Source organism: Macaca mulatta, chromosome 5, assembly GCF_049350105.2.
Source record: "Macaca mulatta isolate MMU2019108-1 chromosome 5, T2T-MMU8v2.0, whole genome shotgun sequence".
Lineage (NCBI taxonomy): Eukaryota > Metazoa > Chordata > Mammalia > Primates > Cercopithecidae > Macaca > Macaca mulatta.
In genome coordinates this window covers 41,361,448-41,388,693 of record NC_133410.1, presented here as the reverse complement: position 1 = coordinate 41,388,693, position 27,246 = coordinate 41,361,448, and the positions used below count along the sequence as shown (strand labels likewise).

Genomic DNA, 27,246 nt, shown 5'->3' with positions numbered 1-27,246 from the left:
TTTCACTCCCACCTCCCTCTGCCCTGCACAGACTTGATTCAGACCTCCGTCTCTCACCTCCTGCCAGGAAACAGCAACCGGGGCTGAAGGACTTTTTGGGAGCTCTGGGCCCCTGCCCATCTTTTGATTGTCTCTTATACGCAGGGTCCTCCACTGTACCCAGCCAAGGCTGGGCTCATGCTCCCAAATAGTCACATCTTGTACTCATGATAATTCAGTTCCTTTCAGTTGTGTAGATGGGGAAACTGATCCAACAACTTGAAGTAACTTGCTCAAGTTAGTCTAATAAGACACAGAACCAAGATTCAATTCAAACCCAGCCTGACTGTAAATTCAGAGCACATAGGTGCCTCAGCTGCCTTCCTTAGGAAAGGAGGCCACATCACATTGTTGCTCGTTGAGGAGCGTATGAGTGCTGCCATGGTGAGTCTCCACGCGCAGAACTCGGTGCCAGTTTCCCAGCCGCATCGGGCTGCCTCCCTCTTGTTGGTTCCTATGCCATTTCCCCTTCTCAGTGTTTAACTAAGCAGGGCACTTTTTGAAATAAAACCCTATCAGATCCAAATGGTGCCAAATTTATAACCTGTAGTAAATTTGCCAAGTTGTAAAAATGAATGAGTTTTCCCTTCTTTGTTTTGTACACCTTAATTACTGGGGAAGGAGTACATTAAAACTAAGATCATGGGTTAATTAATTTGTCCTGGACTGTAGAATTTTATGGACAACCAGAACTAAAGTAATGGTTGTGTAGGTGCAATTGATTAAACATGGCTTATAAATGTTACAGAAATTCCCGTAATTAGTCCCACTGCAGCTATTTAGCCCGGGAATTTTATAGCAGACATAAATTATGAAAGTGAAAAGTAAGAAAAATTTTGAGTTGACATAGTGGCATTTGCAGAAGCTATAATTTGAGGAAACCTGTTTTGCATGATTATTAGTGATTTCTTTTTTCGGTTTCCACAATTCTCCCTTCTTAAAATTTGCTTTTTAATGTTGTTTCTATTGTAATGCAGTGACTACCAGGTGTTGGGTGCGTTAAACATAAGTAATACCTTATTAAAATAGATCACCAGCATCATTTCGAAAACTACTTAAAAGTAACCAAAAAATGAAGGACCTGTTTGATCACACTCTTCAAAGTTTTGCATAGTTTAATAGATTGAAAAGGAAAGTTACAGGTTAGATTTAAATAGTGTTCCCTGTCATTGGATCTTGACACGTTTGAACCTGCCTGTTAAAATGTAAGTTATAAATAGCTCCCCTTTCAAAGGTGTTCATTATACCTCATTGGCTCTTGTTACAGAAAATGCAAATGTAATTTGAAAAGTGCCCCTTCTGAGTCTGAGCAATTACTTGCGCACTTCAATACCTGGTTCATTGTCAGCATAGCCATTTGGTTAAAAAGCGTGTTTGCCTTTGAAATGGAGATCACTTCTGCTTCTGGCTCGGTGGGTAATGAGAAAATATTTCGCTTTTTCAGGGAAGCAAGCAGCTGTTGAACAACTATCCTGTCTACATAACGAGCAAACAGTGGGATGAGGCTGTAAATTCTTCAAAGAAAGATGGGAGACGGCTCCTTCGATACCTCATCAGATTTGTTTTCACAACCGATGAGCTTAAGTACTCATGCGGCCTTGGGAAAAGGAAAAGGTCAGTGCAGTCAGGAGAGACAGGTCCCGAAAGACGCCCTCTGGATCCAGTTAAAGTAACATGCCTCCGAGGTACTGCATCCTTCCGCTCAGTGTCACCATCTGTGATCTCATTTCACCGCATTGGCTGTGGCTCTCCCCGTACAAGTGTTCAGCCTTACTGTATTTTGATTTCTTTCTGCTGAGAACGTCTAGGCTTCATGTGGCCCATCTACTCAGTATTGAGAAGCTCTTTTAAAAACCTCCGTTTGCCTTAGCATTGTTGTTCTCACTTAGTGGTACATAAGCATCGCATAACACCTCATGTTTCACGCTTCAAATTCAGATTTTCTTTGCTGCCAGAGAAGGCCACCTCCAGCAAAACTGGAGCATAGGGGAACACACAGAGGAAGGGAAGGCGTGGACATTTTTTGTAATGGGTAAAATGTTACCTCATTTCCAGTTCTAGTTTGTGTCCCCTTCTAGTACCTTCTCAAGAATACTTGGCCCAACTCCTTAAATTTGTTTAGGATTAATTCTCCTTAATGCTAAAATATACCTTGCCCAGTAAAACATTTTTCTTTTGGTTAAAAAAAAAAGTTTCTATTAAATGTACTGTGGAGATAATATGACTTCAGCAGTATTAATAGCTGATTACTTTGCAGTTGATCTGCACTATTGTAGGCCAGGCAGAGGGGTGGGAAGGAGGAATCAGGAGGTATCCAGTTGATTCAGCAAGTGCAAATACAGACCTAGAAAAATAGAAGTGTTATAGTGCCAACAAAACATTGTTCACACCTGAAAAATCCATATCAAAAAGCTCAGTATTAGCCTATACAATTCAATGGCAGTTTTATTGACTAGAAAGACTTAATATTGATTTACTCTAAATAGGGATAAAAATTTTTCCTGGTGAGGAAATCACAGTAAAAAAAAAAAAGCTGGATTATCACTGCTAAGGCCCTGGTTATATGAAAGAATACTTCTGCACTCCCTTCTGAGATGCCCACAGTGACATTATGTGCCTAGGATGCATACGTAGTATTGGTTAGCAGCTGAGATTCCCTAGCCCTGCCCCCAGAGATTCTGATTCAGAAGGGATGGGGCAGGCATGCTCAAGACAACCTTAGGGATTTATGCACACATGGCCCACGATTCAGGAAAGCACCTGAGATGAAAATGCCTGTGTTTACTAGGCACAAGTGCTCCAGCACACCTCCTATTAGTCGGTCTGAATATTCCACTTACTCAGAGCGACTAGGTGGTAGAAATTTCCAGGGTCTGTCCTGCCAAACTAGCTACAGTTTTCTGTATTCCCTGACATCATCAGAGATGATGGAGTTACTCACCAAGAGGCAGTGTTGAGCTTGGGGGCTTGACTGTGCCCTGTATGTGTGTACTCAAGGGAGTTGCCTTTAGACTTATAAAGGAGTCAAATAAGGGGTCTCATCGCTGTATTGTTTTCCAGAAATTCTTACACAACATTTTATATTTCTGTAGCAAGTCAGTGGAAGTGATGGATTAAAATACATCCCAGAAAACTCGTGCTGCTGCTCTGGAAGCACTGCAGGAGCCACTGTCACACTGATGTCTGATGCAGCCCAGGCTGCCTAACCAGAGACTGCCGTCTCCAGCTCATTTTTCACTTAGGGCCACAATGCATGGACCTCCATCCAGCTTTTGGGTGGGGAATACATAGGCAAGATATGGTGATTGTCCATGTTGGAGGCAGCTGAAACAGTTCACTCTTCCGGGCATGTTAATTGCTTTGTGGTAAAATTAAATATTTGGAGGAGATAGCATGTAAAAAATATTTGCCAGCCCATGTATAGAAATGACATTTTCGGAAGTGAGTATAGCTAATCACACGACATTCTAAGAACATGGGTACCTTCTCTGAACTAACACTTAGGCACCTCCTCAGTCATTAAGACTCTTGTTTTATTGTACTCCATCTTCAAATTAGTAGCTGGTTAAAGAATACCATGCTAATGATATTTGTTGTGCTTCTGGAGATAGTAACATTCTCAAAATGTGAGCAGGTAACAACTTGGGTTTTGAAATCTACTCCTTGCTTATACCAGACGTGGTGCATCCCATGCCTTACAAATCAAATTTACCTTTTATTTCAACAGCAAATGTTCCTTAGAGGGATTACCCTCTTACTTACGCAATTTTTTTTTTTTTACTTTTGCACATGAGAAGAAAATTTGTATGGAATAAATTGGGTCTAATGAGTGACATCATCATGGCATTGCATTGGATTTCCCATAAAGCTTTTCTTATAGAGCTTCTGTTAAAGTTTAAGCAGCCTGTCCTATCATCTTCTGCAAAAACCAGCTGTTTTTCTCTCTCTCTCTCTTTTTGATGTTGTGTATATTCCTACAGAATTCATTAGGATGCATTGTACCTCCAACCCCGATTGGTGGATGCCCTCGGAGGAGCAGATAAACAAAGTGTTCAGCGACGCTGTCGGTCACGCCCGACAGGGGCGGGCAGTGGGGACTTTCCTGCACAACGGTGGCTCGTTTTATGAAGGGATCGATCACCAGGCTTCTCAGGATGAAGTCTTCAATAAAAGTTCCCAGGATGGATCTGGGGATTAGTGGACAGAATCTTCCTGTTGTAGCAGCCGGTCCTCTCAAGAGTTCCAATTGTGAGTGTCCTGTTCCTGTCACCTGAGAGTCCAAAGCATGTCATTCTGCCATACTCTGCACATACTCAGCTGCCACAGGACCCAAATAGAAATCCATTTTAGGGTTGTTTGGGAAGTCTGTGGCGCCTGCAACAGACTTTTGGAATATTATAAAAGGAAAAAACTATGATTTTTAAATGATTACTGGCTAGATGGTGAGGGTGAAAAAATACGTGAGCTCCTAGTTACCTTTCTGAAATCCTCAAACTCTGCTACCTGGGCAGAGATAGTCCCCAAGGTAGGCTGGGGTAGTGTTTCTGCCCATGGGAGAAGGTGGAGACATGGAGTTGTGTTAAGGGACAAGGAGCAAACATTCTCTTAATTCAAGTAAGTTGTCTTTATGTTTTCCAAAGACCTGACTTCGTATTTCTCGGCAAAGGCATAGGATAGATGACATCATACACCATTTTGACATTAATAATGTCTATTATTAAAAGGAAACCAGAGAACAGAGGCAACATCTACAGACAGTGATTAATTACAGGTCAGCTGTTTTTCTGTTATTTAAAAGCCACTGTGTTGATCAGGAAGGCACTATTTGATCTCTGGAGTTTACAAACAGTAGTCATTTTTCATTGTTAGTCAAGAAACATCCAAAGATCCAAAACCATTTTCAAATGCTTGGTTTTGTAGGTTAATAAATCCGTAGTTTCCATAGCCTTAAATCAGGCTTTGTTGACACAATGCCAAAGTGATGGGTAGAACAATGAAAATTTAAATCAATTAGTTGTTTGGTGCACTGAAGACCAAACAAGGGGTGTGACTGATGGTATGCGCTGAGTTGACTAGATGTTCTGGCATTGTATACACACAGCTTCAAGGCCATTCTGACAACTATGCAATGGGCTTGTCAGTAATTGCTCTGAAATGTGAGGGTCTTTCTCTGCTGATTTGATCTTTAGAATTTGTATGGAACTTGTTTCCCATTGTCCTTGATGAAAATGTTTCATCCCCACCATGCCTCCTTTTCCCCAATGTTCCCTGTAGCTATGGCTAAGTTAGCACTGTGCTGCTCCCACTCACTATCCCCTGGTTAATTTGTTGAGTTCCATATGTGAAATTAGTGGTATCTTTGGAACCTTTCCATATTGGCAAATGCTATAGAGGTGCTGGAATCATCATTTCTGAGGGCTTCCTGTTTGGAGTCAGGCCTTCTTTACCAAACTCGTCCAGATTACTACATTCTTTGTAGAGCAAAGGGCTAAATGGACAGCATTTATTGAAGGCTACTATCATCTGCAGACATGACCAAGGGTTTTGAAAATTGAATGGAGATTCAGGTTGATGAGCATCCATTGATAAAGGGTTTTTTGGCTATCTTTGTCAACCTAAACGCACAAATTATCCTTTAGATTTAATACTTAGTTTGCATTCACTATATACAAAGTCCTAGAAATAGGTCTTTCTGTAGCTTTTGCTTATTAGCTTTTTTGGTATTACTAGAATTCATCCATTGAAAAGTTTAATGTTTATGGAGATGGTCATCTGGCTTTTTTCAGTGATGTAGGGGGAACTAATATTTCAATCCTGTTTAGAGAAAATTAAAATTTGTCAGATTTACTCAACGGTATAAGGAGAACTAATATTCAATCTACTTGGGAAAATTAGCTAAAATTTGGAAGTAAAAGAAATTATATGGGCAAATGCCATGTTCTTATGGCAACCACGAGACCAGTATCTTTGGCTCTCCAAGGAAGAAAGATCTCTTAAAGCATTTTTAGAGGTCCGAGAAGTCAGTGTCTGTCTTTATGATTTTGACAACATCTTTGCTAGAAGAAAAACACCACCATAGCCTCATCTGTTTTTCCATCTTACCTTAATTTTTCACTGGCCTTAAGTTGTCCTTACTGCTGAGTACATTGTTCTGTTTTTCTGTAGCAACAATATTTGATCACTGCTTTTAAGAAAAACAGACTAGCCCCTCTTATTTTCCTGGAAGTTTGAGGTCCTGAACGTTTCTTGATATCCAAATATCTTGGAGCCCTGTCGTGCTGGTCTTCGCTGAGGCTGAGAGCACTTTCTGCACTCCCGCTCCGTGGCCGTACATGATGATGCACCTGCACCAGTGCTGCAAGAGCAGGGGACAGCAGCCTGTGGTTTGGCTGTCACTGTTACTCCTGAGAACGCTGCTGTCCCAGGCTTGCCCACCACGTTTGTTCCAAAGTTACACCTGGTCTCTTCCTCCCTCATGCCCATACCAGGTTAATCATTTCTCTATCAGCTCTTTCTCCATCAACAAATTCTGAATGTTGAGACTAATTGTTGGACATCTCTTTTGCACAAGGCTGACATACTCCACACTCAGCATCATCCAGCCAGTTCTAATTCCTGGGTCTAGGACTTATGACTTTTTTGCCTGAGTGAGATGTTCCGCTGTACTTCTACTGTTAGCGTAACTGCTAGGTTCCTTTAGCCAAGCCTAGCGTTTGACGCAGGCACTGGCAGCCACTGAGGCTAAGATACAGCATCAGTGTGGACACTGCTGGCTCCTCTCCTTGGGACATATCCACACTCCCACTTGAGCTTCACCTTTAAGGCTAGTATGTACCTAAGTTCACGATGGTTGTCTGCATGGTCTCCTGATCTTTAAATCAGGACATACAAAGGATGTTCATTTGTTTTTTGGAAAGGTCCATTGGGCCTCTGTGTAGCCAAGTTAAAAGCTTGCCCACTAAGACGGGATGCTGCCATTGCTCTGGGAGCCTTTCAGCTGAAATCCTTGGAGACTTGGAAGTGTTGCTTATCATTTTGATTTGATTTTCTACATCTTTATCTGGCAAATGGACAGATTGCTCTCAGAAGAAACTTAGTCATGTCAGCTTTTAGAGTCCTTCTTGAGTCATGTTGGCATTGGTGGTGTAAAATAGATGGAGTTAAAACAGCTCAGGATGCAGCCGTGCCCCCGCTTCACTGGTGAGAGGAGGAGGTCACGGGGCTGGCGTGACAACAAAGACTAAATGTGGCTGTTTTGTCAGTGACTACGTGTGGTCCATAAGCCCAGCTATCAGAAGAGCCATACCTACCAAAAGTGACGGTGTCCTGTGTTTTCCACATTAAAATCTTGTTACAAAGATCCTGTTGGCTTTTCACAGTGAGCTGAAGCCCCAAGCTCAGTTCCAGCCAGGCTCAGGATGGCCCTCGAATGATCGGTATTGGATAGTGTAGGCCGGGAGCCTGTGGAGGGGACCAGTATTTTGCAAGCCGTTACTGAAGTCACTTTTCTCACTGATTATTGGTGGTGCACTGTTCAAAATGTTATGGCTTAACCTTAGTGTTAAATGCTTTCAAGAAAAACTGTAACCATTTCAATTTTACAAGTACTTTCTCGTTTTACTTGAACATTTTACAAGTACCTTCCCTATTTACTTGAAAATATTTCCTCTAGCCCTTGAACCCGGGCATCACTTTTTTGGTTTTCCCCATTCCACCACAGCATTTAGGTGACTGTTACCATTTATGTTTCATTAAGCTTCACTAGGAATGTAAGGATAATATTAGAGCATTTGCAGAAAGTTGCTATCATCTCCTTTGGTAGGGGAATCAAGATATATATGTAGCTCCTTCACAGCCATAGAGTTAGTGGGTGATTGTGTATTCTGCATTGTTCCTTATCCCTGCATCAGTGGCAGACACATTGACATAAGAGATTCCTTCAGCATTATAGGGAGAGATAAATGATTAACATTTCTTATTTGATCCAACTACTCCGTGTCCCATCAACTAGTGGTAACTGATGTTGATAGGATTTTTTTTAAGTCCAGTAACTATTGTTGCACTGTCAGATGTTTACCCCAAATTAGGCAATAATCCAGACTTTGGATCTATGGGTTTATGATTCCTACATTCCCCTGCCACTCTCAGTGGCTTGTTGCCTCCCTTCTGTTGCTCTCAGAAAATGGATGGAGCATCAAGATGAAACATGCACTATGTTCAGAAAAGCAGACATCCATTGCCCTCATTTAGATGCCATCCTTCACTATATGCTCTAGAACCTAAACCTAATACCCATTGACTACCTCCTGAGTTTCTTAGATTTCAATTATTTAAAAAAATCTCATCCATGGATAATAACTTCAATTTTAGAAAAGATTTAAACGTATAACTTTCCTCATTCAGTGCTATGTCATTTCACAGTACATATCTGCCTTACTTTTTGACAGCTCATATATACAGATATTTAGAAATGTAATAGAAAATGATTTTGCACATATGGTGCAAGTCTTGCTGGTGTATGTTTAATGTGGCAACACGTGCCAAAACTGTTTGGCAAAACATGTCAAATGGAGTGCTTGAGTCAGAACTCTAATGTAAATGTGTCTAAACAGCAGTGTGTATCATTATGATGTATTTTTGTAAACATAGTGATGGCTTCTTTCAGTCATGTAAGTACTGCATAAAAATAACCACTTCACTTGGAATAATGTAGGAAAATGTCACCCAGCGGATGGATAGTCCTCTGCAAAGTTACATTGTCAGCCAGTGGCACTGGTTCTTTTATTTATGTTGTTGTTTTTTTCTGTTTTTTCTTTTTTTGGAGAGTGAAGAATTAACATCAGACAACATGGAGTGCAAAAATAATAACCCGTCAATATTTGTCTTCTAAATGTAAAATGTAAAAGTTTAACTGATTGGTGTACACATTAGAGACCACTTTCACACTCCACAGTATGTTCAGTTACAGGTAGCACTGAGAGGTCGAGACTTCCCTCATCTAATGACCAGCTTGGTTAATTTGACTTCTGAAGGCATTAAATCACCAAGTCTTTGCAGTAATGGTGACCAGATTAATTTTCCTCATAACTCTCTGTAGCTGTCTGATATAAGGGCTGTGTTTTTATTGAATCACAGATCCTCGAATTAGAATGAAAGCACATCTGCTAGTAAGACTCATTTGAAAACCTGTTTATTCTTGCAGTAATCGGGCCAGTACAAGTGGCCAGATGTATCCTGGCCACATTGGAAAACTATTTGGGCCCATTCAGAACCACTTAATTGCAGCAACAGTGGTAACTATAGTTAATATCTATCTATTGAGTTCTTGTGTGCCAGTTACTTTGATAAGTACTTTAATGCATCCTCATTTTAATCCTCACAGCTACCCTTTGAGGCTGTTTCTGTTCTTATTCCCATTGTATTGATAAGGAAACTGCCCAAGCTAAGAAGAGGATCACTTTGGGCGTAGGAAGCAGAATGATGAGTTCAGTCTTCCTCAGTAGTTGCAGCACAGTTCTCAAAGCCCATCAATACTTTGGAATGGATTTATAGTTTTATTTATGCCATCAAGGGAGAGTTGATATTTGTGTATTACTAAAAACTACTTCTAAAGTATGTCGACACTTAAGTAGGAACATACAAACTATATGTCCTCTGGGAACCGCCCAGGTTTGTGTATAAGGCTTGACCTATGTAAGATCCTATGATGAAGAGCAGAAAACTTTTTTAAAAAGTAGGTGAATTAAAATTAAAATCAGGAGTTTGTTCACTTTTATCTCGTAGGTTCCTAGTGCAAAAATGCAGGGAGACAAAAGCAAACATTTGAAGTCAGTGAAGTGAGAGTCTTTGGGAACTCCTAGATGTTAGAAATAGCACCAGGGCATCAGGTAGCCAATGTTCAATTCACTTTTCACGTTTGTGTCTTTGTAGCTTTAGAGCTGATGAGTCTGGTTGGTTTGGAAGAGAGAGTTTTAATTTATGATGTCACTGTGAGAACTGTGGTGAAAATTTTGTAAGAAAATACAGTAATCTGTTGATTTTTTCCTGTAGTTTGGGCTTTCACATCCCTTTGGCTGTGTTTAAGTTCAAGAGCATGCCAAGGCCATGAGGGTCCTGGCTTGTGCTTCTTGGGATCAGGGCATGCTAGCGGTGGGTCATGAAGCTGTCAAGGTTACTGGTCCAGCCCGACCCTGCCCAATTTAAGCATTGCCTTTATGTCTCTCCTCTCTGGAACTTCATGTAGCAGCCTAACACCGGGGCCGACTTGCCTTTACTCTATTTTCTATGATGAATACTTGTGGAGAAACTGTGACAAATCCATTGATCCTGATATTTTTATTGTTGGAGTCTTGTTGATTCTCTATGAATAATTTCTATTTGATTGTAATGTGTAGAGTTAATACCCACTAGGGATATGTTAATAAAACTACAAATGCATAGTGTAATATAGAATAGCAAGATTTTTTTTGTGAACAATTTATATAGAAGAGTAAGTTGTTTTTTAAGTGTTAGGCTCATTTCTTTTGGGAACTTAAAATGTTATAAAAGTTTTTTAAACATTCAATATTTTTAATTATAAGAGACATTTGTTACTAGAGCCAATTATTTCAGGTGTTCTAATTGGAGTGTTGATTTTATTACCTCATATACCTCTAGAATGCCACGTGTTCTGTTGGGGATAAAATTGCACAATAAATGTCAAGTCTCTGTTAAGTGTTTTAACTTGCTTTTTGCATCTTTCTAATTCATTGTAAATACTTTTCTGTTTCTTTGAATAGATAACTTTTCTCTCCCTGACGCTAAGAGCTTTCTGCTTGTCTCTGAACATCAGGAAAATGTTATATGCTTAATATCCAAATAAAAGATGCTCAGTTTTGTCAGGAAAGTGACCGGAGATCATCCAGAAATTCATTTGATCTAGTGAATGAAAGGCACAGCCAGTGACGATCTCAGAGTGACATGTAGTCCAAGAGGATTTCCATACAGTATTTTATACATTCACACATAAAGCACACATGCTTGCTGGTTGCTGTTCATGGTACCATTTAACCAGGAAGAAAAAAACCTATAGCTGCTGCCCATGACTTTAAAAAATAAACAGATACTGATTATTTATGGTTTTTGAGCAGTGTTCTGCGTACAAAGGCAGAATAGCTATGGCTAAATAAGGGGACATGGTTGTGACTTCCCACTTCTAGTTATTACATAAAATATAAATCTGACATAATCATTATCAGACAGCATAATTGAATAACTGTTAAGTCAGACTAAGTACAAGCTAAGACAACACACTGTTTCATTTTAGGGAAAACATAAAGGTGTTTTATTTTTGCCCTAGAAGATGAAAACTTTTAAGATAGGAGTTTTTGTTTTGGTTTTTTGTTTTGAGACAGGGTTGCCTGTCTGTTGCCCTCACTCTGTTGCCCAGGCGGAAGCACAGTGGCTCAATCATGGCTCACTGCATCCTCGACCTTCCCGGGCTCAAGTGATTCTCCCGCCTCAGCTTCCTAAGTAGCTGGGACCACCGGTGCACACCATTGCACCCAGCTAATTTTTGTAGTTTTTGTAGCTACGGGGTTTCACCGTGTTGCCTGAGCCGGTCTTGAACTCCTGGCTCCCACCTCAGTATCCCAAAGTGTTGGAATTACAGGCATGAGCCACCATGCCCACCCTAGACAGTAGTTTTGGATGGAAAAGCAATACGTTAGTCCAAATAATTTTTGTTAGAATCAGAATATCAAAAAGAAATTAAAGTTATTCTGAAGCATTAAAAGAGGATTATTAAGTAATATGAGCTGTTGGATATTTTGTAGCAAAGCACACATAGGGTAAAGCTACCAACTAAAAAGTACTAGAAATGGGCGGGGCACGGTGGCTCACACGTGTAATTCCAGCACTTTGGGGAGGCCAAGGCGGGTGGATCCCTTGAGGCCAGGAGTTTGAGACCAGCGTAGGCAACATGGCGAAACTGCGTCTCCACTAAAAATATTAGTACAAAAATTAGCCAGGCATGGTGGTGCACACCTGTAGTCCCAGCTACTTGGGAGGCTGAGGTGGGAGGATCACTTGTGCCTAGGGCAGTGGAGGTTGCAATGAGCTGCAATGGTACCAGTGCACTCCAGCCTGGGGACAGAGTGAGACCCTCTTTCAAAAAAAAAAAGTTTTAGAAACGAGTTAAGCTGCAGAATACAAAATCAATGTGCGAAAATTGCTTGTACCTTTATACGCTAGCAATACACAATGTGAATGGTATTAAGAAAATAATTCTATTTACAGCCACATCAGAAAGAATAAAATAGGAATAAATTTAACAAAATAAGTGCCAAACTTGTATACTGAAAAAGAGACTGATGCCAGAGTATATAGAACTTATGACTCAACAATAAGAACAAAAAGCCCCATTAAAAATAGGCAAAGGATGTGAGTATGTATGCTCCAAGGAAGATATGCAAATGGCCAATACACACAAGAAAAAATACTCAACATTACTAATCACTAGGGATATGTAAATCAAATTACAATGAGATGCCACTTCACTAGGATGGCTAAAATGAAAAAGACGGTAACCAATGTTGAGGATGTGGAGAAAGTTGAAACCCTCAGGCATTGCTGGTAGGAATGCAAAGTGGCACAGTCACTTTGGAAAACACATTGGCAGTTCCTTAACAAGTTAATCATAGAGTTATTATAGGACCCAGCAGTTCTTCTCATGGGTTCATACTCAAAAGAATTAAAAATAATGTCTACACAAAAAGTTGTACTCAAATGCTTATAGGAACATTATTTATAATAGTCAAAAAGTGGAAATAACCCAAGTGTCCATCAATTGAATGAGTAAACAAAATGCATATCCAAACAATGGAATATTATTCTGCCATTAAAAAGGAATGAAGTAGTAATACACACTAAAACATGAATGAACCTTGAAAATGTATGGTAAGTAAAAGAAGCCAGACAAAAAGCCATGCATTGTATGATTCCATTTATATGAAAAGTCCAGAATAGTCAAAATATTATGTAGGCAATTTTAGAGAGTGCTGCTCAGTGCACGGTTTACATAATGAAGGAACTGAATATAGTATATAATCACTTCTAAATTTATTATACATTCATACAATATATCAGGAGCCTGATATGCCTGGCATTGTTATCAGGCACCATGGCCTAAGAACCAAAGTAATACAGCCAATGGCTTGGCAACTATTTGAAGAGAAATGGCAAGAGCTGTTAATTATGAGAAAATCCCAAGCTTCACTGGGCAACTTGTTCCCCCATATAAAGCTGTATTCAGGAAGGTGAATCGGGTCGGCTATGGTGACTCATGCCTATAATCCCAGTGAGGTTGAGCTGGTAGGATTGCTTGAAGCCAGGAGTTTGAGATTGCCCTGGATAACACAATGAGACTCAATCTCTAAAAAAAAAAATTTTTTTTTAAGCAGAGTCAGACATAAAACAAGAGAAAAATACGTGCCAGTGAACCAGTGTCTCTATTAACTGAAGCCAGCTATTAGATGTGGCCATCTCTTGGTTCTGATTCAGTCCTAATGCTCTGTAGAGATACGGTTTCAGTGTCTCTAATCATTGGTCCTAATGTTTAAGAAACATCCCTGCGTTTTATCTGTAAATTTAAAAAGATACAAAATTGATGTGAAAGAAAAATACGCTTGCAGCTTTAAATAAAAAGCTGCGATAGAATAAAATACATCTAAAGTAGAATATCTTAGTGCTTGTACTTGTCAGTTGTATATTTTTCACAAATTGGGTTAAACCATAGCTTTGAAATACAGCTTTACAATAAACATTCATTGTCATTTCACAAACATTTTATAGACCAAATTGATCCCAATTTTTTTTTACCTTTTTTAGTATTAAAAATTCCTTGAGGCATGAGAATACTTAAGAACATTCTCGTTTAAGAATGTTTAACATAATAAAAATGAAATACAGGCTGGGCATGGTGGCTTACGCCTGTAATCCCAGCACTTTGTGAAGCTGAGGTGGACAGATCAATTGAGGCTAGGAGTTCAAAACCAGCCTGGTCAACATAGCGAGGCCCCTGTCTCTACCAAAAAAAAAAGAAAAAAGAAAGAAAGAAAAAGAAAATTATCCAGACATGGTGGCACACACTTGTAGGCTCGTTTACTCTGGAGGCTGAAGTGGGAGGATCACCTGAGCCCAGGAGTTTGAGGTTGCAGTAGCGCATGATCACGGCACTGCACTTCAGCCTGGGCAATAGACACTCTGCCTCAAAAAAAAAAAAAAGAGGAAGAGGAAGAAAGAAAAAGAAGAAATATAGTCATGCACCACATGGTGACATTTTATTCTGTGACTGTATATATGACAGTGGTCTCACAAGATTCTGATACTGAATTTTTACTGTACTTGTTCTTTGTTGAGATACATAAATACCACTGTGTTACAGTTCCCTACACTGTTCAGGACAGTCACATGCGGTACGACAGGGATGCCCAATCCTTTGGCTTATTTGAGCCACATTGGAAGAAGAATAGTTGTCTTGGGCCACACATAAAATACACTAATGATAGCTGATGAGCTAAAAAAAAAAAAAAAAAAGAGAAAAAATCTCATAGTGTTTTAAGAAAGTTTACAAATTTGTGTTGGGCCGCATTCAAAGCCATCTTGGGCCGCATGTGGCCCGTGGGCCACGGGGGCGAAGCTTGCTGTACAGGTTTTCAGCCTAGGAGCAATACACTGTACATAGAGTCTGGGTATGCAGTAGGCGATACCATCCAGGTTTGTGTCAGTGCTCCCTGTGATATTTGTACAATTGCAGAATCACCTAATGACACATTTCTCGGAACCTGTCCTCATCATCGAGCAACGCACGACTGCTCAACAGTAGGCTGTGTGATTGAATAGAAGCAGGGGGACCAGCAAATGTAACTGGAGATACAGGCTTTTTTTAAACCCAGGGTTTGCTTCCAGACAAAATAAGGGTTTAAATAGTGACTTTTCACTCTCCACCAGATGCTGGCGAGAAACGCAGGCCCTGCCAAGAGATGAGGAAAGGGATATAAACATGTATTCTAGTCTTTTTTTTTTTTTTGTACCAGTGACATTGATTCTTTCTCCTTCCTAGCAACACAGAAGCATTTTCAATTCAATATAAAAATATAATAATTCTATTTGATTGTGGCTTAAGTTGCATTTTCTATTAACATTTTGTGCTAAATAATTACCCATTCACTTTCTGGTATGTATTTGGATAGACTTTGTGTGTGTATGTGTTTTGAGACAGGGTCTTGCTCTGTTGCCCAGGCTAGAGTGCAGTGATATGATCATAGCTCACTGCAGCCTCGAACTCTTGGGCTTAAGTGGTCTTCTCACCTCAGCCCGAAAGAGCTGAGACTATAGGTGTGTGCTACTATGCCTGATTAATTTTTTTGCTTTTAGTAGAGACAAGGTCTCACTATGTTACCCAGGCTAGTTTCAACCTCCTGTCCTCAAGTGGTCTTCCTGCCTTGGCCTCCTGAAGTGCTGGGATTACAGGTATGAGCCACTAGACTTTTTTTTACAGAAGAATGTCTGTGATAGCTTTAAAATAGGTAAAGATTGGGGCTTTTCCTAATCCTTTCACATTTCTCTTTAAGGATACGTAATGAGGAAAATCCTCATGAATCTGTGGGGAACTACAAACATTTGTTTAATGAAGAATTTATAATACTGGTGAAAAGTATAAAGGATGCCATTTCTTTGAAGTTATCAGCAATTGAGAAGTTACGGATAGAAGGAATTCAGAGATCTTCTAGTTCAGCAAGTAATTACCATTACTTACGAAAGTAAGGCATGGAAAATTTGAGTAACCTGTTCATGTTTATGCAGCTATTAACTAGCAGTGCCTGAATGAATATCAAAATAATATAGTCCCCCAGAACCATAAGGTTGTTACAGCCTTTGCCCAAATTTATCGGTGTCTTCCTTTTTTCCTTGGCTGCTAGGAAGCCCAATGTTAAGTTATACAAGTTGATTGTCAACTGCTGCATCCCTTAGCTCAGTTTTTCTGATACACTTATTCTCTACCACTGTCGGCGGCCTTTTTCTTTTTTTGTCTCTGCATTTATTGTTAAAAGTTTGTTATAGCAGTGCTTTCTTCTTATAAGCTGCCTGTTTTCCTGTTGGAAGTCAGCGAAGTATAGAAAATAAGCATATTATCATGCTTTCTGGAACATAAATTGTAGGAGTCAAATTCCTAAGCTAAATTCAGAAATAAGACATCTCCCCCACCTTTCCCTGCCACCTACTCCTGTTACACACACACTAATTCCAAATTATTTGTTTCCACTTACCTATCTGGAATCTATCTTCTCAACCATGCTGTCTTTTTCCCACCTGGGTTCTGGCCCTTCGTTGTAATGAAGATAAGAGTCCCGTGGATAAGCAAAAGCTGGGAACTTGCGAGAGGTGAGGACATATGAAGTCCAGGACACCTGATCCTTCCCTCCTTGGGGTCCTCACTGGGAGCCTTTGAGCAGAGCACGGTCTGAACAAATGTCTGTTAACTCACAGGAGCTGGAAGGGGAAGTAACGTAGGGAGTGAGAAATCACTGTGGTTTTAAGCTACTGAGGTTTCAGGGTTAATTTGTTAAAAGAATGATTCTAACCTTTTGGGTCAAGACCAAAACTAGGGAACCTTTCCGCGGAAGAACATACACTCCGGATGTTTCAGGAAATTCCAAGGGATTCTTGAGTGCCCTGATACTTATCCATGGTCTCATGTGAAGAACTCCTAATCTAGAGTTCCTCTCTGCTTAGAGTCACTTTTTCCCTGACAGTTTATCTTACAATTTTTCATTTCTTCTTATAGCACTTACTGACTACATAGAAAGGCATTGTAGTAGGATACACTGTTCTAAACTGTTAAAATGAAATGCCAAAATTATTATTCTAGAAAGAGGGTATCAGAAAGACAAATGGAAGAACCTGTTCAAACAAATGAAAATTCCAGTATTAGCAAAGCACTGTGCGGCCGGGCATGGTGACTCACACCTGTAATCCCAGCCCTTTGAGAGGTTGAGCCGGGCGGATCACCTGAGGCCGGGAGTTCGAGACCAGCCTGACCAACATGGAGAAACCGCGTCTCTACTAAAAATACAAAATTAGCTGGGCATAGTGGCGCATGCCCATAACCCCAGCTACTTGGGAGACTGAGTTAAGAAAATGACTTGAACCAGGGAGGCAGAGGTTGTGGTGAGCCGAGATCACGCCATTGCACTCCAGCCTGGGCAACAAGAGCAAAACTCTGTCTCAAAAAAACAAAAAAGAAAAGTATTGTGCAACAGGGAACACTTATACACTGCTGGTGGGAATGTAACTAGTACAACTACAATGAAAAACAGTGTGGAGATTTCCTTAAAGAACTAAAAGTAGAACTACCATTTGATCTAGCAGCCCCACTGCGGGGTATCTACCCAGAGAAAAAGTAGTCATTATACGAAACTTGCACATACATGTTTATAGCAGTACAATTTGCAACTGCAAAAATGTGGAATCAACATAAATGCCCATCAATGGAGTGGATAAAGAAACTATGGTATATATATATATATATATATACGCAATGAAATACTACTAAGTCATAAAAAGGAATGAATTAATGGCATCTGCAGCAACCTGGATGAGATTGGAGACTTATTCTAAATGAAGTAACTCAGGAATGGAAAACCAAACATTGTATGTTCTCACTTATAAGTGGGAGCTAAGATATGAGGATGCAAAGGCATAAGAATGACACAGTGGACTTTGGGGACTTGGAGAAAGGTTGGGAAGAGGGGGAGGGATAAAAGACTACAAATTGGGTGCAGTGTATACTGCTTGGGTGATGGGTGCACCAAAATCTCACAAATCACCACTAAAGAACTTGTGTAGCCAAACACCACATGTACCCCAATAACCTATGGAAGAAAAAAAAGCATTATGCTACCATCCTTACTGAAATAAAGCAGTTTTATTCCCCCCACCAAAATGCCCTAAAAACTAATGCATATACCTTCTCAAAATTATGCCAAGTCTTAGTCTGGTGAATTCTTTAATATTAAAAACAGTATACTAATATATTCGTAAGGAAATAGTTTTTGAGGACAGATTTTCCATACCGGAAGCAATCCTTTCCATTTTGTTACCCAGACAGGCTTGCCCATTTATATTGCAAACAGGCACACACTGCAGGCTCAGCTACTGACATCATTCCCTGCATGCTCCTGCCCTCCACTCCCTCCCCTTTGTTCTTATCAGAAAAGCAAATGGAATTGTTGGAGTGTCTTTACCTTGTGCAATGGTATCTGTTCAATGAGCAGGTGTCTCTATTGCTTAGGCAATAGGTGCCTAACCAGGAAAAGACTTGGTGAGAATATTTAAAATCTGTCCACTTAAATTCGTTCCTAAAAGAAAACTATTTTTACAAACCAGTAACCATATAACAATCCAATGATTTGTAAAGTACCTTTTAAATCATTGTTTCTTGTCTCTTTCTGCTCAGGTTCTTATCCAACAGTGAATAAAAACAAACTAGTTCCATCTCCCTTTATCTTACAATTTTTCATTTGTTCTTACAGCACTTACTGACTACATAGCTATCTGAAGCCAGACACTTATTTTATTATATATTTTTTTCTTTCTTTTCTTTTTTCTTTTCTTTTTTTTTTTTTTTTACATATTTACTATGTAAGTGGTCCGCCCCGGGCCCGGGTTCCCTGTCCCCAGTTCCCATCACTGGGAAAATATAGGACATAAAGGAAATGTAGTGTGATTGTTTCAGAACAACACTGGGTCACCTTTTACATCAGATGCAGTCGAGCTTCAGACCAGCAGTCTCCGGTTGGGAAGAATTGGAAACAGCCCCTGTAAGACCAGGTCTTGGTGAGACAGGGAAGTGATCCTCCTCCACCTGATAGCAGGCCTGGCTCAGCTTCACCCAGGAACAGCTCATGATGAATGTAAGAGGATCTGAGTGTGCCCTTTACAGACTGTAGGTTACATTGCTTTTAGCTTATCTTGGTAAAAAAAAAAAAAAAAATGTATACATACCCATTTTAAAACAGAGTACCTAAAGTGAAGGGGTTTTTGTTTTTGTTTTTTTTTCCTAAAGTTCTATGGCTAAAGTCTGTGTTATAACAAAAAGTTCACAGTAAATCTTCATTCTTAAAAATCATTATTCTTTTAACAGTGTGGAAAGGAAAGGATAAATAACTTTCAAAATAATTGCAGGTGGCAGCCCTTCCTACTCAAGAGACTACACTAAAATAGCTTGTTAAAAAAAAAATCACTTATACTAGAAATTAACAAATGGAATTTGCAATTAATAACACAATACCATTTATATTAGCACCCCCAAAATGGAATACTTCGGTATAAGTCTAACAAAATATATACAAGATCGATATAAGAAAAACTGTAAAACTCTGAAGAAAGACATCAAAGAACTAAATTCTTGTTCATGGACAGGAAGACTCAGTATTGTCAAGATGTCAGTTCTTCCAAACTTGATCTATAGATTCAACAAGATTCCAATTAAAATTCCAGCAAGTTATTTCCTAGATATTGACAAACTGAGTCTAAAGTTTATATGGAGAGGCAAAATACCCAAAATAGCCGACACAATATTGAAGAAGAACAAAGTTGGAGGATCACACTCTCTGACTTCAGTACTTATTATAAAGCTATAGTAATCAAAATAGTGTAGTATTAGTGAAAGAATAGGCAAATCAATAGAACAGAATAGAGAACCCAGAAATAGACCCACGTAAATATAGTCAACTGATCCTTGACAAAGGGACAAAGGCAATACAATGTAAAAAAATAAAAATCTCTTCAACAAATGGCGCTGGAACAACTGAACGCGCACATACAAAAAAAAATGAATCTACACATACCTTATATCCTTCATGAAAATTAGCTCAAAGTAGATCACAGACCTAAATGCAAAACACAAAACTGTAAGACCCCTAGAAGATAATATGTAAGATAATCTAGATGACCTTGGCTGCGTGCGGTGGCTCACGCCTGTAATCCCAGCATGTTGGGAGGCTGAGGTGGGTAGATCACAAGGTCAGGAGATGGAGAGACCATCCTGGCTAACACAGTGAAACCCCATCTCTACTAAAAATACAAAAAATTAGCCGGGCGAGGTGGCGGGTGCCTGTAGTCCCAGCTACTCAGGAGGCTGAGGCAGGAGAATGGTGTGAACCCGTGAGGCGGAGCTTGCAGTGAGCCGAGATTGCACCACTGCACTCCAGCCTGGGCGACAGAGCGAGACTTTGTCTCAAAAAAAGATAATCTAGATGCCCTTGAGTTTGGCAATAACACCGAAGACACGATCCCTGAAAGAAAGAACTGATAAGCTGGATTTCATTGAAATCAAAATTTTATGCTCTGTGAAAGGAACTGTGAAAAAAATAAGCCACAGACTGGGAGAAAATATTTGCAAAAGACATCTGATAAATAATTCCAAGACTGTTATCCAAAATATATAAAGAACTCTTAAAACAACTATAAGAAAACAAACTTCTCAATTAAAAAATAGGCCAAAGACTTCAACGGACACTTCACCAAAGAAGATATACAGATGTAAACAGGCACATGGAAAGATGCTCTGCATCATATGTCATGAGGAAACTGCAAGTTGAAACAATTATGTATCACTACATACCTATTAGAATGGCTGTAATTCAGAATGACAAACACCAAGTGCTGGTGAACATGTGCATTAATAAGAACTCTCATTTATTGCTGGTGAGAATGCAAAATGGTACAGGCATTTTGGAAGACAGTTTGGCAGTTACTTACAAAATTAAACATGCTCTTACCATATGATCCAGTGATCATGCTCCTTGGTATTGATGCAAATGAATTGAAAACTTACATTCACACAAAAACCTACACACAAACGTTTCTAGTAGCTTTATTCATAATTGCCCAAACTTGGAAGCAACCAAGATGTCTTTCAGTAAGTGAACGGATAAACTGCTACATCCGGAAAATGGAATATTATTCATCACTAAAATGAGCTATCAAGCCATGAAAAGACATGGAGGAAACTTAAATACATATTACATGTGAAAGAGGCCAGTTGGAAATGGCTGTATGATTCCAACTCTGACATTTTGGAAAAGACAAAACTATGGCGATAGGAAAAGGATCAGTGGTTGCCAGGGTTGAAGGGGTAGGGAGGTATGAAAAGGCAGAGCACAGAGGGTTTTTAGGGCACTGAAACTACTCTGTATGAAACTATAACGAGGGATACATGTCATTATACATTTGGCTAAACCTATAAAACGTACAACACCAAGAGTGGACCTTAATGTAATCTGTGGTCTGGGTGATAATGATATGACAATATAGGTTCTTCAGTTGTAACAGATGTGTCACTCTGGTGGGGGATGTTGATGATGGAGGAGGCTATGCCTGTGGTGGGGGGGAAGGGGTATCTGGGTAATCTCTGTATCATCTTCTCAATTTTGTTGTGAACCTAAAACTGCTTTTAAAAATAAATGCAATAAATAAATAACTTGAGTCCAAGGATGCTAAAATTTTAGGGATTTTAAAATTACTAAACTATATTACTTACCGTCAGCTTCTGGCCTGGTGGCTCTGTGATAGTTTTAAAGTCTTCAATATGCTTGGTGAAATAAGAAAACAGCTATTCCCATTGAATATGTGGATAACAATGAATAGCCGCAAGAACATTCTGGAAATTTAAAAGGAAAATAAGCAACATAATCATGATACCAATTTTCTTAAGTGTGTGTATGGGGGCAGGGGAGGTTTGTATTCATCTTCAAATTGTTCCAATAGGTTATCCTGTTATGTCATGGTATTGTTTTATTCATAGCACTTATATGACAATGTAATTTTATATTTGTATGATTCTTTATATCAAGTGTGTATCCCCCATGAGATTTTAAGTGGTACAATATCAGGGGACATAATTAATTCTTTACTTTCTTACATCTTTTGCCTGGCACAATACCTGGCATATTTGCATGGGGCTCCAAAATATTTTTTTTTACATTTTCATAGTGTACTTTGCCTATATATGTGTGTGTACAAAGATTATAAGCACAAGCAAGAAGTTAAGGTTTGAAGAGGTTTGTGGAAATTGACAGGCTGCTGCAGCTGTCAATTGCAGGAAGACAATGCTGTACAGCAGGCTTTCTGGTTTCTAACACCATCTCATTCTTCTCCCTCATTTGTAGAGAATTAGGCATATCCTGGCCTGTGAAGGAGAGTGAAGAGAGATGGGAAAACACTTAAAAAATAATTCCCATGTAGCTTCAATGTAATTTGAAAAGTGAGAATATATTTTAGTTACACCTGCACATAGAAATTTAAGTGTGAATCATATGCACAGTTGATAGACATGTTTAGCTTGCACGCGCATGCGCACTGCCGCGCGCACACACACACACACACACACACACACACACACACACACAGAGTACATTACCTTAAATAGGTTCATAGCCTTAAAATAAAGTTCATAGACTCGGAAGGCATATGGAATATGGAACCTGAATTCAACTTCCAGCCCCAGTACCTCTTGGGTGTGTCATCTTGGGAAAGTTATTTTAAAGCACTGTCAGTCTCAATTTCCTTATCTGTAAAATTATTTCTAGATTAACGTAAGAACTAAAACTAACATCTTATTTGCTTTTTGTCTCCTTCTTCCTTATTTATTTCCTTGGTTTGGATTAATTCAGTATTTACGATTATTCCTTTTTATCTTCACTGTTGGCTTATTAGCTATATCTTTGTGTGTGCGTGTGTGTGTTTTAGTGGTTGCTCTATGATTTACAATATACATCTTTAACTTACTGCAGTCTACCTTGAAATAAAGTCATACCAATCTATGAATTGTGTAAGAATCTAACAACAATGTATGTCAGTTTCCTCCCTCCTGTCCTTCATGCTATTGTAGTTATATCTTCTAAATTTCCATGCTATAAGTTTTTAATTAAATTCCATTGTGGTTAAATAACATGTTTGGTAAGACTTAAAATTATTCTGACTTTATGAGACTTGTTTTATGGCCAAGCAGATGGTCTTTATTAGTAAATATTCTAAGAGCCCTTCAAAAGAATATGTGTTTTGATATTTTTGGGTGGAAAGTACTATAATTGTCAAACAGGTCACGCTGTTTGATCACATCTTGTTGTTCACATCTTCTCTATACTTACTGATTTTTCTATTCTATTGATTATTGTGAAGGAGCGTTGTGTGGGTTTATCTTTTTCTCCTTTCGGTTCTGTCTATTTTTGCTTCATGTATTTTGAAGCTCTGTTTTTAAATAGACGATAAATACTTAGGTTTATTATGACCTCTTGAAGAATTAAGCTCCCCTTTTTTTTTTTTTTTTTTTTGAGATGGAATCTTGCTCTGTCGCCTAGGCTCGAGTGCAGTAGGGTGATCTTGGCTCACTGCAGTCTCCACGTGCCGGGTTCAAGTGATTTTCCTGCCTCAGCCTGCGGAGTAGCTGGGATTACAGACACCCACCACCATGCCTGGTTAATTTTTGTATTTTTAGTAGAGACAGGGTTTCACCATGTTGGCCAGGTTGGTCTTGAATGCCTGACCTCGAATGATCCGCCCACCTTGGCTTCCCAAAGTGCTGGGATTACAGGCATGAGCCACTGTGCCTGGTCCCAGCTCTCTTTTGATTGGTGTTGGTCTGGTATAATTTATTCCACCCTGTTACTCTTATGTGTATCTTTATAATTACAGTGAATTTCACAGGCATCATATAATTGGGTCTTGCATTTTTAAATCTAATCTGACAATCTCTGCCTTTTAGTTGAAGTGTTTAGACAATTTACATTTAATGTGACTTGATACAGTTCAGTTTAAATCTACCATATTGCTATTGGCTTTCTGTTAATTCCATCTCTTCTTAGTTTCCTTTTTTCCCTCTGTTCTGCCTTATTTTGGATTGTATACTTTTAATGATTCCATTTTATGTTTTTTGTAGATTTATGAGGCATACCTCTTTTTTTTTTTTTTAACTGATTGCTTTACAGATTAGAGTACATATCTTCAACTTATCACAGTCTGCCTTCAAGTAGTGTCATACCACCTTACTGTCATAAGGACCTCCTAACAGTATACTGTTTTTCTTCTGCTAGGACTCTGCTGTTTCTTCTTCTGCTGGGACTGCTAGTACATGTTTCTTCTCTGCTAGTGCTATTATCATACATTTTATTTTACATTTGATATATACCACACAATCTAATGTATCAGGATTTTTGCATTAAGCAGTTAACTATCTATTAAGGTAATTTTAAAAATAAGAAAATATCTCATATTTAATCACACATGTTGGTCTTATAATTCCTTTGTGTAAATGCATATTTCCATCTGGCTTCATTTTCCTTCTGCCTGACGGACTTGCATTTCTTGTAGTATATTTTTTAAAAGTACTTTAACATTTCTTGTGTATAGGTCTGTTGGTGATGAATTCTTCCAGCTTTGTGTGTCTGAAAGTTTCTTTATGTTATCTTCATTTTTGTAAGTTATTTTCACTGAGCATAAATTCTAAGTTGAGAATTTTTCTCATTCAACATTTTTTTTTTTAAATGGAGTCTCACTCTGTTGCCCAGGCTGGAGCGCAGTGGCATGATCTCGGCTCACTGCAACATCCGCCTCCTGGGTTCAAGCGATTCTTCTGCCTCAGCCTCCCAAGTAGCTGGGATTACAGACACACACAACCACACTCAGCTAATTTTTGTATTTTTAGTAGAGATGGGGTTTCACCATATTTGGCCAGGCTGGTCTCAAGCTCCTAACCTCGTGATCCACCTGCCTCGGCCTCCCAAAGTGCTGGGATTACAGGCATGAGCCACCACACCTGACCTCGTTCAACATTTTAAAGGTGCCATTCATTCCATTTTCTTCTGGCTTGCATAGTTGCTGATGTGAAGTTTCCTATATTTTTAATCTAAGTACTTCATGTCTAAGTATCTCTGTACCCATGTGTCCTTTTTTCCTCTGGCTACTTTTCAGATTCTTTATCACTGTTTATCAAGTTTGATTATGATCTGTCTTGGTGTGGTTTTATCTAAATTTCTTTTACTGGGGTTTGTTGAACTCTTGGATCTGTGAGTTTATATTTTTCATCATATTTGGAAAAATTTTCAGTCACTGTTTCTTCAAATGTAATTTCTGTCTTCCTTCTTCCTCCTCTTTTTCTGGCACTCGAGTTACATGCTGTGGAAGGCAGAATAATGACTCACCAAGATGTCCACACATGTTAATCCCCAGAATTTGTGAGTATGTTAGATTACAGGGCAGAAAGGATCTTACAGGAAGATTATCTTGGATCATCTGGGAGGGCCCAAAGTAATCACAAGGGTCTTAAAAAGAGTAGGTTTGAGTGATGCAATGTGAGGATCCCATGCTGTTTTTGAAGATGGAGGAAGGAAGTCATAAGCCACAGAATACTGGAGTCTCTAAAAGCTGGAGAAGACAAGGAAATAGGTAGAAGTATAAAATAATTTTGTGTTATTTTAAGGGGCCAGGTTTGTCGTAATGTTTTACAGTAGCCATAGCAAACTAGTACACACATATATTAGACTAATTGATATTTTCCCATAGATCACATGGACTCTGTTTATTTCTTTTCTGTCTTTGCTTTATTTTGGGTAAAATATCCAAAATATTTGTGTATTGCTTCAAGTTCACTGATCTTGTCTTTTGCTATGCCTAATCTGCTATTAATTCCATCCAGTGTATGAGAGAGCGTCACATCTGTCCTTATTATGTTTATATCTTCATTTACATTCTTGAGCAAATTTATATTTATATGGCTTTGTTAAGGTCATCTTATATTCTATCAGAAAAAAAAATTTCTCATCTTCAATAGTTGTTTCATTGTTGTTATAAATTATGTCTCTTCATAAGGTTAGCAAGAGCTCTGCTCCTCAAATTTTAACCTGCTTTTAAATCACCTGCAAATCTTGTTAACGCAGATTTTCTGATTCAATAGGTATGGAGTGGAGTCTGAGATCCTGTGTTTCTGACAAACTCACTGAGTGTTAAGAACTAAGTTTATTTTCAAATGTGTAGATATCCAGCTTGCTGGCTCAAGAAAAGCTCACCTTTTACAATAGACGCATCTCTAAAGATGTAGTTATTGTGGTTGTAAAACAGAGACAACTTTTTAAAGAAAGATCACTATGAATTATCTTGTAAAGGAATACATTCTTATCTACTTTATTTTTTGGGTAAATCTGTAATTGTATCCAAAGTATGATCATAAAATAACATCAGTAGTATTTTTAACAAACATGGGGCCGGGCGCGGTGGCTCAAGCCTGTAATCCCAGCACTTTGGGAGGCCGAGACGGGCGGATCACGAGGTCAGGAGATCGAGACCATCCTGGCTAACACGGTGAAACCCCGTCTCTACTAAAAAATACAAAAAACTAGCCGGGCGAGGTGGCGGGCGCCTGTAGTCCCAGCTACTCGGGAGGCTGAGGCAGGAGAATGGCGTAAACCCGGGAGGCGGAGCTTGCAGTGAGCCGAGATCGCGCCACTGCACTCCAGCCTGGGTGACAGAGCCAGACTCCGTCTCAAAAAAAAAAAAAAAAAAAACATGGAAGAGCAACTGAGTATTCCTTTAAAAATAATCTCTTATGAGGCTATCATCTTTTTCTAACAACGTCATCATCTTTAGGATATGTTTAAGATACTGCTTGGGAGTTACCTGAGGTATGTGGGACCAATTTTTAAAATAGGCTTGATGGCATAATGGATATCTTTATCTTTTGAAGATAAATTTGATTTTTTGGAGGCAGTCAAAACTAGTTGGACTAACAACTGATGAATATGGTAGATTGGTAAACTGGCTATTATTATTTTGGGTTAAAAATAAGGAACACTGTAATAAAATTTATTTTGTGTTTGTGACTTATCAGTACCTTTTGTAGGAGAAGCCCTAACCATTCTATGAACGTTTTTAAGATAATGTTCTTACTTCATGTTCTTACTTCAAAATATACTATAAAGCTACTATAGCAGCCAAAACAGCACGGTACTTGCATTAAAAAAAAGTCCAGAAATAAATCCACACATCTACAGCCAACTGATTTGCAACAAAGGTACCAAGAACACACCTTGGGGAAAGGATAGTTTTTTCAATAAGTGGTGCTGGGAAAATCAGATACCCACATGCAGAAGGATGAAACTAGACCCCTATCTC

The 27,246-nt window shown here is 39.1% G+C and overlaps 1 protein-coding gene and 1 long non-coding RNA gene across 3 annotated transcripts in view; one reads left to right on the top strand and one right to left on the bottom strand.

Annotated features, from left to right (window-relative positions):
- Window positions 1–10,761, top strand: part of BEND4 (BEN domain containing 4) — a 51,358-nt gene extending 40,597 nt beyond the window's left edge. The window contains exons 4-5 of one of the 2 annotated variants that reach the window (XM_001098619.5): window positions 1,484–1,724; window positions 4,020–10,761. In XM_001098619.5, the coding sequence (XP_001098619.3) occupies window positions 1,484–1,724; window positions 4,020–4,237 (459 nt within the window). In that variant the 3' untranslated portion in view covers window positions 4,238–10,761. The remainder of the gene's footprint in view (window positions 1–1,483; window positions 1,725–4,019) is intronic. The other variant, XM_015138295.3, reaches the window with a different exon arrangement.
- Window positions 7,363–26,331, bottom strand: LOC114678286 (uncharacterized). Its single transcript, XR_003729608.2, has 5 exons — window positions 21,623–26,331; window positions 19,929–19,970; window positions 18,831–18,897; window positions 16,347–16,569; window positions 7,363–7,500 (listed from the first exon to the last, which is right to left on the bottom strand). It is a non-coding gene; the product is annotated as an uncharacterized LOC114678286 (long non-coding RNA).
- Between the last annotated feature and the right edge of the window lie 915 nt (window positions 26,332–27,246).